The sequence below is a fragment of the Jaculus jaculus genome, chromosome 1 (genome assembly GCF_020740685.1).
Source record: "Jaculus jaculus isolate mJacJac1 chromosome 1, mJacJac1.mat.Y.cur, whole genome shotgun sequence".
NCBI lineage: Eukaryota > Metazoa > Chordata > Mammalia > Rodentia > Dipodidae > Jaculus > Jaculus jaculus.
This window is the reverse complement of record NC_059102.1, coordinates 51,244,335-51,258,156: the sequence shown is the minus strand read 5'-3', so window position 1 is coordinate 51,258,156 and position 13,822 is coordinate 51,244,335. Positions and strand designations below refer to the sequence as shown.

Genomic DNA, 13,822 nt, shown 5'->3' with positions numbered 1-13,822 from the left:
GTCACTAAGTGCCACGTGGACTGTAACCTCATATTCTAAGCCCGAATTACTAGAACAGATGAGGACTTGGTTTAGCCACACGCTGCTTCTCAACCTACACATCAGTCACCAAGCATCTTTTTCAAAATGCTGATGGCTCGAAGCCCAAAGCCACATAATACTGGAGTTCATTCTCCGTGGGATGAGGCCAAGGCACATGATGGTGAGAACAAGCAATAAAGACAAGGGGAAGTGAGGAGGGACTTGTGGGATATAAGGGAGAAAATGTCCTAAGGGACTCCACGATGGGTCACAGAAAGAGAAGAGGCTTCAGCTAGAGTCCAGGGAAGAAGTAATCATTAACAGTCTGAAATAAAAGAAGGCTCACTTAAACACTAATTTGTTTTGCAGTAGGATCTCACTCTAGGCCAGGCTGACCTGGAACTCACTCTAGTCCTGGGCTGGCCTCAATCTCACAGTAATCCTCCACCCTCAGCCTCCTGAGTGCTGGAATGAAAGATGCACACCATCATGCCTGGCTAAAAACTATTCCTTTAGTTTTTAAACTTGGGCTGTCTGGTGTCCCAGGCATACAGCCAAAGCAGCCTGGAGGCATTTATTTTCTGTATGTGAGAATCATCTCTAGCCCAAATATGTCCACGTCAAAAAACCCTATTTACAAAGCCCATGAATCAGCCGGAGTATCATTTTAAACAGAAGCTTCGAGTCTCTGAGGAACAAAGTTGTTTTTCCACCTTCTAAGATAATTTTCAGTACGAATTATAAATGCAGTTGGGTGTATTGGTGCATGCCTGTAATCCCAGCAATTGGGAGGTAGAGGCAGGAAGATCAGGAATTCAAGGGTAACCTCATTTCAAGGCCAGCCTGGATTATATCACTCTCTCAAACAAACAAAAACAAACAAGCAAAAAACAGAAATTAAAAAAAAAAATCACAAATACCAGCAGGGTATGATGGCACATGCTTATAATTCTACACTTGGTATGCTGTTACAAGGGTATCACAAGTTCAAGGCAGCTTGGATGACATAACAAGACCCTATCTCAAAGTCAAGAAAAAGAGGTGGTTAGGGGAAAAAAAAAAATCACAAATGCCATGCTGTTCAGGAATAACAGCTCCAAAATGATCTGCATCGCTGTTTGTGGCCACCCTTCCTTTAACGAGGCCACAGATGAGCTGAAGCTTCTCTAATGAGCCGCTAAGTAAGCATTCCTATCCAGATTTGACACTCTAGGAGGTGGCCCAGTGGAATGTGAACGAGAGCTGTATGAAATTAACCTTTCCGCTAGTTGCTTTGTTGAGAAGGACAAAGCAAGGAAAGCCTAATGAGCCCTGCGGACGTGGCTCCCCAAGCTCTGAAGGGCTCAGAGCTTCTCGAAACCACCATGCGAGCAAATTTCCGCTACTTTTCATCTTGGCCTCCATGCTGCCAAGAGAAACAAAATGAAGTGGGATGTATTACGAAGATGTCTCCCACTCAACCGAGTGTCGCAATGAGCATACACACTGCTCTTCACTGGTGAGAGGCTGTCGGGATCCTACAGGAAACCAGTGGACGTGGCCAGAGCAATGCCATGGCTCAGGAAACTTGGCTGTGTCTGCCAAAGTGCATCTGGAGCATCAGCCTCTCTAATGTAAACCCGCTCTGAGAACACAGAGAAACATAAACAAGAGCTGAAGAGAAGGCTTCTTCCACTCAGGCCACAGGAATGTTCTCATAGCAAGTCATGAACTGGTTCACTTCCAACCCACCGAGGAAGTCTGTAGTCTCAGTGCCCTCCTACCCATCACCTCTCCCCCAGCAACATAAGTTTTCAGACCTCACCTTAATGTAAGCCCATGAAATAGGCAAGATGGAACTGGAGCCCCACGGGGCGGCGCTGACTGTCCCCAAAGGCCAGGCATCTTCATTCGGCTTGATTGAAATGATAGGATGATTTGGCAGAAAGGGGGCAAGATGTTTCTTCCTGTATTTTTAAGTGCACATTGATTGAGATGATATAAAAAGATACAGTCAATCAAACAGGGAAGTTCTAGGTGCTTGCAGGGTGTCCTGTTCCTAGCAGGGGAACTCTGAACATGGTGAGGATCTGAAACCTCTAAGAGGCCAACAACAAAGAAGGACTCAAGGAAGGGTTCCTCCCTTCCTCCCTTCCTCCCTTCTTCTCCACCGGTCATCCATGTCCAGCAGCTTAACCAAGATCTGTAGTGGTGGGTTTGACAGAGGCAGGCAGCTCCAGCCCCACTTTACCTCAGAGTCCCTGCAGCACCCCCATACCCTACCAAGCTATCTACCGAAGACAGAAAGATCCCCATGAGAAGGTACTCCTTGGGGGCTCCCCTTCCACTACTCCTTCCAGCTGAAGCACCAGGCGCCACTCGTTAACTACATATAATACTCATCCCAAGAGGAAAGCAGGGCCTTGAGAGGCAGCTCAGTTGTTAAAGGCACTTGCTACACATATTCCCAGGCACCCACAGAAAGCCAGACGCAAAGTGGCACATGCCCAAGAGTCCCTATGCACAGTGAGAGGCAGAACTAAGATAATCCCAAAGCTTGGGGACAGCTAGTTTGGCTTTCCCAGTGGCAAAAACAAAAAGGGAGACCTTGTCTCAAACAAGGTAGAAGGAAAGGACCAACACTATGACATTTTCCCCTGTATGTATAACATGGCACGTGTGTGCACGTGCAAATAATTTGATTTCTTAAAGAGGTGAAAGCGAGGTTTTCAGGAATCTTGAAAACCAGCCCCTCTGGCACTATTTTGGAAAACTGAAGAAGCTCTGGATAAGGCTGTTCTTACTCTAACACAAAGCCCTCGCCACTAGGAACCACTCTTTCACTTGTGCGGGGACGTTACCCAAGGACTTCTGGCAATAAGGCTTGTTTCTTCCTTACTTGTCTAGATGTAATGAAAATTAAGGCTGCAAGGTGTTCAGTGCTTTTCATCTCTTTCAGTGCAACTACCAGCTGATACTGTTTTTATAAAGAGAGGAGAGAAGAAACTAAAAGATTCTTAGAAATCGAGGTTCAAAACTGAACCCAGCCCAGGTACTAATATTCCACCTCTGACCCCTAAGAATCAAATAAAGTTCCCTACTCAGCACTCTATTAACAAAACTGTTCTACAACCCAACTGGAAGTGAGCTCAGTGAGGCCCTCTGAACACCATGGTCACTACACTCTAGCTTTTCTGTGGATATTCTCACATAGTATAAATAAATAAAATAGTATAAATGAAGATATCCTTAGCATTTGAAGACCATGATAGAAGGAACAGTGACTTTGGAGCCATTTTGCTTCCAAAGCCATCCTGAAACCAAGCCCAGAACTCTTACTCTGATGGGCCCCACACCAGGGCCACCTCCCTCATGGGGAATGAGCCCAGAACTCACACTCTGATGGGCCTCATGCCAGGGCCACCTCCCTCATGGGGAATGAGCCCAGAACTCACACTCTGATGGGCCTCATGCCAGGGCCACCTCCCTCATGGGGAATGAGCCCAGAACTCACACTCCGGTGGGCCCCATGCCAGGGCCACCTCCTCCATGGGGAATGAGCCCAGAACTCACACTCTGATGGGCCTCATGCCAGGGCCACCTCCCTCATGGGGAATAGCCCAGAACTCATACTCCAATGGGCCCCATGCCAGGACCACCTCCTCCATGGGGAATAGCCCAGAACTCACACTCCGATGGGCCCCATGCCAGGGCCACCTCCTCCATGGGGAATGCAGAAGGTCTTGTGAAGATTTAGGTGTGACACATCAGACCCGAAGTCTCCTGGACGACAAATTCCTACCTATGCCCAAGGGAAAGAGCCAAAAGTAAATGTCTGGGTAGACAGACCACCAAGGTGCTTAGTTCCATCTGTCCTGTTCCCTTAGAGGAAAAGCTGGCAGAGCCATATCCATGGTGTGCACAGCCAAGGCTTCCACACTGTTCTGCAATCAGAACCTGTCAATCCATAGAGTAGCTGTGGTTTCTACAGAAACAGCAGCTGACCATTTTTACATCCCGATTTGGATGTAAAAATATGCATCTGAACAGAGTCTATACTTGTAATTGCCCTCCCCAAGAGGGAGGAAAGGAAGGGTCACTAACTCCAAGGAGGTCAGTGCCTCCTTGCCATCAAACAGGCAGCTTTTATAGCAGCAGGGTCACCTTCCCTTGCACGCTCAGCTCTGGGCACTGTGCACACGGCTGATATCCCATTTGGCACATTGATGTGAGATGTAGATAACACTGGGCTGAGGGAGAGGCAGGGAGACTGCCAGCCTTCCAGAGATGACTCATATACCAGCTGCACATGCAACTGGCAACCCTGCCACTTTGGCTAATTTGGGGCTAATTGTGACTGTGGATGGGTGCATCTGCTTTAGGCTACTGAGGCAAAAGACAATTCCTGAACTACACCTGTGAAAGGAGTCAGATATGAGCAAGGAAAGAGAGGAGTGAGGGAAGCATTTTCCAGGAGGTTCACATTACAGACATTTTCAGACTGGTCAAGCGATCAGGATGGAACTCCTTGTCCCCCTGTTATTATAGCTGATAAAGCTAAACCCAGGTGAAGTGGCTTGTCCAGAGACATGGGAGCTCAACATCCACCAGCAGCAGGATCTGGGTCTATACTCCATAAGCCAGGCAATCAGGAGACCTTGTCTTGTCGAACCCTCAGAGGGATGGTACCATCTGACAATCTAAGAAAATCAATCTCACCCTGCTTTGTTCCACCCTTTTTACCTTGTTCTCAGAAACCCCCATCACCTCCTCTAAAATCTATAGCCCTAGTGACATTGGGGAGCCTTGTAGGGAACTGGCAGTCAAGAAAGTCAGCCTTAGGCTGCAGAGATGGCTTAGTGGTTAAGCGCTTGCCTGTGAAGCCTAAGGACCCGGGTTCAAGGCTCGATTCCCCAGGACCCATGTTAGCCAGATGCACAAGGGGGCACACGCATCTGGAGTTTATTTGCAGTGGCTGGAGGCCCTGGCACACCCATTCTCTCCCTCTTTATCTGCCTCTTTCTCTTTCTGTCACTCTCAAATAAATAAGTAAAAATAAACAAAAAAAAAAATTTAAAGAAAGTCAGCCTTGGGATTGGGATCTAGCTCAATGACAGAATGCTTGCTTAGCATGGGCAAAATCTTGGGTTTGATCCCCAGCATCAGAAAACAGAGCACAGAAAAGAAAGGACAGGAAAGGAAAAGTCTGTCTCAGTTCTGAACTTAGATTTTAAAAAAATCCTCAAGAAGCCAGAAGGGCATTTTTTTTTTCCTGTGCTGGAACTCAGAGCCTTGCAAAATGTTCATTTTCTAATTTATCCATTGTTCTCATGGGTGCTAAGAAAGCCCCTCTAAGGGTCCACACCTGAGCATTCATATTTGCCCCGTCCAGGTACACTTGTCCCCCATGTTGATGGATGAGGGCACACACATCACTGATGTTCTCTTCAAACACACCATTGGTAGATGGGTATGTGATCATGATAGCAGCCAGCTTCTCCTTGTATTTATCAACCTGTGGGGTACAGAAGGGATAAGGGAAGAAGTGTTTCTTACTTGGCCAAACCCTTGGCTTTAATTTTGAAAGATAAAACCTTAGTATTTGAATCACTGGCCCTGTTTAAATATATAGCAACAGCAGAAAGACTCACAGCCATTACTCCTTACAAATCATTTGGAAGGAATGGTGTGATCCTGTCAGGCCAAGAGACTGGGTTGGGGATGTAGTTCAGTTGGTAAAGTGCTTATCTAGCATGTATGAAAAACTGGGTTTGATCGCCAGCATAGAATAAAAAGCCAGGCATGATGGCACATGCCTGTAGTCTAACACCTGGGAGGTAGAGGCAGAAGATCAGAAGTTCAAGGTTATTCTTGGCTACACTGTCAGTATGAGGCCAGCCTGGGCTGCATAAGACTAAGTCTCAAAAAGCAAGCAAAAAAGAAGACCATGACTCTGTTGAGAAGGCTTTTGAGTATTTTGAGTCCCCTCACAAGCTATCCCAGAGTTCTGGGGCTCTATGCATGAGTTAATCTCTCTCTGCTCATTTTGTTTTCCCTCAGACTCTTATCCCCACAAAAGGTGTTACTGTTTTGATTTTAAAAAAAGATCTTCCTCACTCGTTTTGAGACAGGGTCTCATGTAGTCTAGGCTGGCTTTAAACTTGTCATATAGCTGAGGATGACCCTGAACTTCTGATTCTCCTGTCTCTGCCTTCAAGTGTTGGTCTTACAGGTATGTGCGCTTCCACACCTGGCGCCCTTGGTGCTTACGTCACCAGCCACCACTCCCCCACCCACGTGCCAGCAAGTCGGATGAGAACCATGTGGTAACAGCAAGAAACTAATGTCATACTCTATATTAGAGAGACTTAATTACTGGTTCAGAATATTTGTTGAAAAGAGAATGTGAGGAAGGAAGAGATGAACAGCATTGTATCCTTTCAGCTTGCGTTGAAGGCTGTTGCTTACATGAGGGTTCCCAGCCTCCATGCCTAATAGCCCCGACAAAAAAGCACATTGCTATTCCACTGATTTCCATCCCTCTTTAAGATGCAGCCTCCAGTCCACTGGTGGAAAACAGATACGGTTGCTAAGCAACCTCTTCCTGAAGGTTGGGAGGTTGGAAGTAGGGGGTGGTGATGGAGGAAACAGTCGAATGCTGTCTGGAATCCAGCACAGCATGGCTGAGATCACTGCAAACATTTGCAAAAATCTACATGTATACTTAATTCCTAACACACCGATTGAGTATAACGGTGACTGCCAATTTAATTACTAATAGGGGAAGATGAGGAAGGAGAAGGTGAGGTTGGGAAGCTGCTCACAGGCCCCACAGGACTCTTACTACAGCATGAATAATTCATCCAGCGCCTTACACAAGCAGAATGGAGTCAGGAGGTGGGGATCTCGGTGTAAGGGACCTTCTCTCTGTTGATGTTGGTGAAGGACAGGATACAGTAGACATGGTCATTTTTATTGGGGTCAAATAACATGACTGTTGCTTTTCATTTTTCTTTTTCTTACAGATTGTTAGGTTTTTAGATTTAACTCATTTTTCCTCAAGACTCACTCAGAGGAGGTCTTGTGATCTTTTCATTAGAATTCAAGAGAAGATGATGTTTACACGGTCCATCAGGCCCCTGCTCCCCCACCATCTATCTCTTCCCGGTCTGGCCCACCCCATCTGTGGAAGGGAGGGTGAGTACCATGGCCTTGAGGTGAGCAGTATCGATGTTCCCGAATCTGTCCACCTCCACGGGCTGAATCTGCATGCCTGCCATGTAGGCACTTGCTGGGTTAGTCCCATGTGCTGATTTCGGAATGAGGCAGACCTTGGAAATGGAAAGAAAGGAAGAAGTGGGGGGGGGGGGGGAATCAGAAGACTATTAGTTTATTACAGAAAAGTCTTACAACATGCTTGTAGCACAAATTAGGTACCACATGCTTTTATTTAAGCTAACCAATAATGCCTTAAAATCTGATATAATGATTGCTACCACAAAACAATGTCCAAAAGAGGAGCTTCCATTTGAATCCCCAAATATTTTTCCCTAAAGATGTCCAGAATGTCTTCCCCCTACCCCAGGGCATTAAAAATAGGCCTGTTCTTGTTCTACCTTTATCTTAGTTATAACATAAAGAAACAAGATTGGCAGTTGAACTTCAGGACTCACATGCCCACATCACAGCTTTGGTGCCTCTCTTAGCTTATTCAGAACAGACGAAGACGAAAGACATAACCACGGACCTTCTAGTGCCCACACGCCCAGCTATGCCCACATTTAGTGGGTGCTCTCTCTGCTATGAACGGTTGGTTGCAGATAAGTGATCAACCCCTGTCATGTGCTCACATGACTCATTGTTAACACTAGCACACACGCATGCACAAATGAATGCCTCCTGTCCAAGGTACAGTAGTAATTTGAAAAGGCTGGGATGTAGCCTCAAGCTGAACAAACCACAAGAAAGGTGTCTGGAGAGCCACAGCCTACACTGTGACTTAAAGAGGTGCTGGGTTTTCTTGTAGTTCTGTGATACTCGGCTTGAACCCAAAGCCTCCCACATGCTAGGCACGAGCTGTACCACAGCTACATCCCAGCACCGGCTGTTTATGGAAGGTGGTCAGTAGGGACAAGGCTACGGAAGTCCCATTGGCCTTTGTCCCTCCTTGACATCATCACATGGAAACACACTTGAGAAGATCTGGGGTACTACCACAGGAGAGGACAACACAACGCTTCCCCCCACAGAATGCAAGAGGGGAAAGAAGCAAACTGAGCCCAAAGTTGTCTTTTTTAAAACAAAACTAAGAACAGAATCAGTATTGCAACCCCTTTGAAAAGAATTATAAAAAAAAAAAATCAACTTATGAAGTGAAAACTTGGCTTCTAGTGCTTTCCTCCAAAACAGTAATGTAATCTACTTGAAAAAAAAAATCACATGTCCAAAATAGACCTAATGTAATGAAAGTTTTTTCTCAGCCTTCTACTGACAGATTTGTGCAACTTTTATTTATTTATTTTAGAGAGAAAGAGAGAAAGAATGGGCGTGCCAGGGCCTAAAGTCACTGCAACAAACTCCAGGTGCATGTGCCACCATGTGCATCTGGCTTACATGGGTCCTGAGGAATTGAACTGGGATCCTTTGGCTTTGCAGGCAAACTCCTTAACTGCTAAGCCATCCCTCCAGCCCTGATTTGTGCAACTTTTAGGAGCCACGTGTCAGTTATGTCATATTGTCTGAAAATCTTGTTTAAATGCTTCCCTTTTGTAGTTAGCTTTTTAAAAAATTTCTCAGGATCAAAGTTAAAGGCACATTCTCTCTCACAAATATTTTGACTAGACAAAAGAATCACTGGATTAAAAGAAATGCTTTGGGGTAGAATACTGATAAAGGAAGGAAAAGGAGAATGTTAAAAACAAATATGAAATGTTCCTAACAGGCCAACATGAGAATTCATACCAAGGAGGTTTTCTGAAACAAAACAAACAAGCTAAAAATGTCAACTATCCTGTGGTAGGCTGAGTACCAGCCCCAGAATACCCATTTCCTAATGCCTGGAATCTGTGGGTAGGACTTTGTCTGGCAGCAGAGGCTCTGAAGATATGATTAAGTTTAGGAAGGATCATGAGATGGGAAGATTATTCTGAATAGGTTTATAAATATACTCATGAGAGAACATATCAGTGAGGTAGGAATGAGATGATAGTATTTGTGACGGCAGTCATGGGAAACTAGGACACACCATGGTATGGGGGCAGTGAGAAGATGTTGTTTACTATGTAGACTTAATGAGCTTAACTTATTTTTAAAATGTTGCCAGATGTGGTGGTGCACACCTTTAATCCCAACACTTGGGAAGCAGAGGTAGGAGAATCACCATGAATTTGACGCCTGCTTGAGACTACATTGTGAATTCCAGGTCACCTTGGGCTAGAGCGACACCCTACCTTGAAAACCAAACAAAGTTAATTTTCCCTTACTTTAAAAATTACTGTGTTGGGCTGGGTGTGGTGGTGCACGCCTTTAATCCCAGCACTCAGGAGACAGAGTTAGGGGGATCACGGTGAATTCCAGGCCACCCTGAGACTACACAGTGAATTCCAGGTCAGCCTGGACTAGAGTGAGACCCTACCTCAAAAAAGCCAAAATAAGTAAGTAAGTAAGTAAATAAATAAATAAAATTACAATGTTGGCCTGAGGTGATGCTCAGCTGGTAAAGGTGCTTGCTTATAGAGCCTGATGACCTGGGTTTGATTCCCCAGTTCCCATGTAAAGCCAGATGCACAAAGTGGCACTTGTGTCTTGAGTTCATTTACAGTTACAAGAGACTCTTGTGCGCTCTCTCTCTCTCTCTCTCTCTGTCTCTCTTCTCCTCTTTCTCTCTCTCAAATAAATGAATACATATATATATATTTTTTTACATATATATTTTTAAAACACTGTTATAAAGGGACAGATTTGATACTTTGGTTTATCCAAATTGAGTCCAGTTTTTGCTGGATTTATAGCTACCTGGGTGGGTTCTGCTTTCCTAAATTCCAGGAAGCCTGGCATAGACAGCAGATACTGTCCTCTGAGACCTTCCTGAGTGAGTGAGGATCAAGGGTGGGGGCCTCTCTGTGCAAGTGAGGCCTGTTTTTCCACATGTGAAAATCCAATGACTCAAGGGTACTATTTGCTTCAGACAGTTCAGAAGAAAAGATTCTTGTTCACAATACACACACACACACACACACACACATACACACATACATACACATTATATATATATATATATATATATATATATATATATATATATATATACACACACACACACACACACACACACACACACATATACATATATACATATAGACATTAGATGTTTGTGCAGAGGTAAATGTTTTCCCTTTCTGTACCAAACTTGCTTTGTGGTTAGCAAACTCAAGTTAACATTTGACTAGCAAGGGAGATAGTGTTTGTAAAGTATTTAAGAACGTGTCTGACAAACAGTGACGGCTATATAAGTTCTTCTTAGATAAATTTGCCATTTTCCGAAATTAAACTGGTAAATCAAGAACTCAGGCATTCTATTTTAGGATTCTCTGACACTTAACCTAAAAGCAAATGTGAAAACAACTTCCAAAAAACAGCTTGAAGGGAGAAACCAGCAGGAACCCAGGCAGTTCTAAGCACATGATTTCCCCAACTTGTTTTCAAACGAGAAGGATACATTTTACTGAGTTCCATTAGCGCCTATTGTGTGGGAACAGCTGCCTCAGACATCACTTCCAGAACAGCCTCCCTGACTATTTGGATAACAGGTCATTTTCTTCTTCTTGAAAAAATTAAGATTTAATTAAAACCACTGGTCCAAAGAGACACCATTTCCAGGCATATGTGACTTGTATGTCTACAAGCTTAGTGGCTGGGTGGTTGTCCCTACCTCTCCCTTCTCCTCACTGTCCCCGAGGTGCAGAATCTTGCTTGTCTTTGCCCTTGGGAATGAAGGACCTCTCACAACACTGTGATAGCAGCGTGTACAACAGTTCCAGGACAGACATCATGCCAAAGCAGGCAGAGAGAGATGGGGCTTTGCAGTGAGGAATTCGGAAACTGTTTCACTTCCACCTTGAAAGAAGGAAGATTATCTCCTTCCTTGCCTATCCATCCATGTCTTCTTAAGTCTTTGTCTCACTCTGGTCCAGGCTGACCTGGAATTAACTCTGTCATCTCAGGGTGGCCTTGAACTCATGGCAATCCTCCTACTCAGAGGGTGAGAATGGGAGCCAACAACAGTTAGTATAGAAGACTGCTGCCCAGGCCAAATCAAATTTTCTCTAATTCACTTTGATTTCTCTGGCTTGGTCACTAATTCCTGGGTCTGCACAGTCTGGTGTCAGACTAGGAAGCTGGGAAAATATAACAGGCTGGGAAGCATCACAGAGTAGAAAGAACCTGGATTACAGCTGGCCCTTCCTCATTACTTAGTCCCAGACTTTCCACAAACAACATGGATCTTGGCGACCTGTCAGGCAGTGGCAGCACAATGTGGATGGTCACACAGGAAGACCTGTTCCCTTTCCTGGGTCCCAAGGATCACTGGACACCTATGGTAAGCAAGGCAATGACAAGTTTCAAGGCTGATAGTATTTGGAAACCCTGAAGGAACACCAAGAAAGAGTACTGAACATATATAGAACTCCAAAGTTCCTTTCTGATTCCAGGAAACTGATGAACCTCTAAGACCTCAAGAGCACTCAGAACTCCAAGTGACCCTTCTTTAAGAAATTTAAGAATTCAAAATCATGAGAAAATCTGAGTGAACAAGCGCATGTTAGAGTATTGGGTTCTGTATCTTTCTTTTCCATCACCAGATCTGTCTGGCTACAGCACACTCCCTGTGTGTGGCCAGGATTCAACAACTTACTGAATTCATTAGTGGCTTGTTTTCCAAAGATACTTTAAAAATCAATTCTAAGCCAGGCGTGGTGGTGCATGCCTTTATTCCCAGCACTCGGGAGGCTGAGGTAGGAGGATTGCCATGAGTTCAAGGCCACCCTGAGACGACAGAGTTAATTCCAGGTCAGCCTGGACCAGAGTGAGACAAAGACTTAAGAAGACATGGATGGATAGGCAAGGAAGGAGATAATCTTCCTTCTTTCAAGGTGGAAGTGAAACAGTTTCCGAATTCCTCACTGCAAAGCCCAGGTGACTATCCATAAACAATCATTCAGCTTTAATAAAGTCAGAAGTGACCTCAGATTCTTACTTGGGCAGCCCAGAATCACCAGGCAGCCTTTTCTGGAAATCTCCTGGGATGGCCAGGGTGTTTGGCCTTCTTTGGGCCTGGATTCTACCTTATGGAGGAAACCAATTGCTCTCTAATTGGAACGGAGACTTGCTCTATGCCTGATACTGAAAACCTAATCAAAAGCCTATGGTGAGGAAGGTCATGAGCATTAGGAGTGTAATGCCTGCTCTTGTCTGGCTCAATGCATATATTATGCTCACCAAACTGCCCTGTGAGCACTTTACTCAATGTTCATACTCATATATTAATGCTACTCTCACTTTTGGTTAGAGAAGCTTCTTTTCACATGATGTTGACAATTGGGATAACCCAAAAGGCACCATAGTGCTGAGAAGATGTGCCGGAGTAGTGTTCAGCACTGAAGCATCTCTATCACATCTTGTAAGGCTCACGGTCCATTGAGGAAGAGATGGAGCAAAGAATGTAAGAACTGAAGGACGGGGAGGGCTGCTTGCAATGCAATCATTCAGACACAAATTGGGCTCGATATCCATGACCTCACAGTGCCCAGCACTACCTTCACAAGACTCTCATAATAGAAGGAACAAATGATGACCTCAAAATACAAGAGAGACTAATGGACAGAAGGAGGGGATATGATGGAGAATGGATTTTTCAAGGGGAAAGTGGGGAGGGGAGGGAATTATCATGTTTTATTGTTTATAATTATAGAAGCTGTCAATTAAAAAAAAAAAAAAACGGACATAACAGTGACCACCAAAATGAAGGACACTGGAACACAGGCCTCCTTTCATCAAAACCTGAGACCTGTGTTAGATCATAAAGTTCCTTTTCTGGGAATTAATGGGAACCAAGTAACACCTGTTGGTCTCCAGAAAATTCCCCAAAGACAAAGTGGGTTCTGGGGACTTGATTCATGCCCAAATCAAACAAAGAAACAGAAACACTAAATTTGCTCCCATCGTCTTTGTTGTTAGGGCCGGGAATCATCTAATGGGGACTTCTTTATTTGATACATTATCTTCTGAGCAAACATATGACCAAATCCATGTTAGGCACAGCAGGAGTTACACCGAACCTCAGCCTTTCTTCCACGCCCAGGGCCAGGGCTAAGCCAGGATGGAGGCTGCAATGGCAACCCCTCCTCCCGCGGCTCCCTAGAGAGCATTTCCACCGCCAACTTGCTGACTCCTACATGCTGGTGTTTGTGCACAAGCCTTTCATCTCAGAATGTTTTCCTTCAAAATGGTTACACGTGATGTCTTGGAGACAAGCACCATAAGGTCAGCTCACAGATTTTTTTTTTGTTGTTGTGGTTGTTGTTTTTGAGGTAGGATCTCGCTCTAGCTCAGGCTGACCTGGAATTCACTGTGTAGTCTCAGGGCGGCCTTGAACTCACAATGATTTCCCTACCTCTGCCTCCTGAGTGCTGGGATTAAAGGTGTGTGCTATTACGCCTGGCTGAAATTTTTTTTTTATTACATGCTCCCCATCTACTTTAAGCAGGTTGGGAGTGAGGATCCCCCCAAAGCTGAGCCTGCTGCTGCCCTGTGGTGAGTACGC

General features: G+C 44.9%; 1 protein-coding gene across 1 annotated transcript in view; it reads right to left on the bottom strand.

The window, feature by feature from the left end:
* Positions 1 to 13,822, bottom strand: part of Gldc (glycine decarboxylase) — a 112,003-nt gene that overhangs the window by 18,824 nt on the left and 79,357 nt on the right. Inside the window, exons 17-20 of the mRNA XM_045144434.1 lie at positions 7,206 to 7,331; positions 5,366 to 5,515; positions 3,690 to 3,802; positions 1,826 to 1,967 (exon numbers count right to left, since the gene is read on the bottom strand). Of these exons, the coding sequence (XP_045000369.1) occupies positions 1,826 to 1,967; positions 3,690 to 3,802; positions 5,366 to 5,515; positions 7,206 to 7,331 (531 nt within the window). The remainder of the gene's footprint in view (positions 1 to 1,825; positions 1,968 to 3,689; positions 3,803 to 5,365; positions 5,516 to 7,205; positions 7,332 to 13,822) is intronic.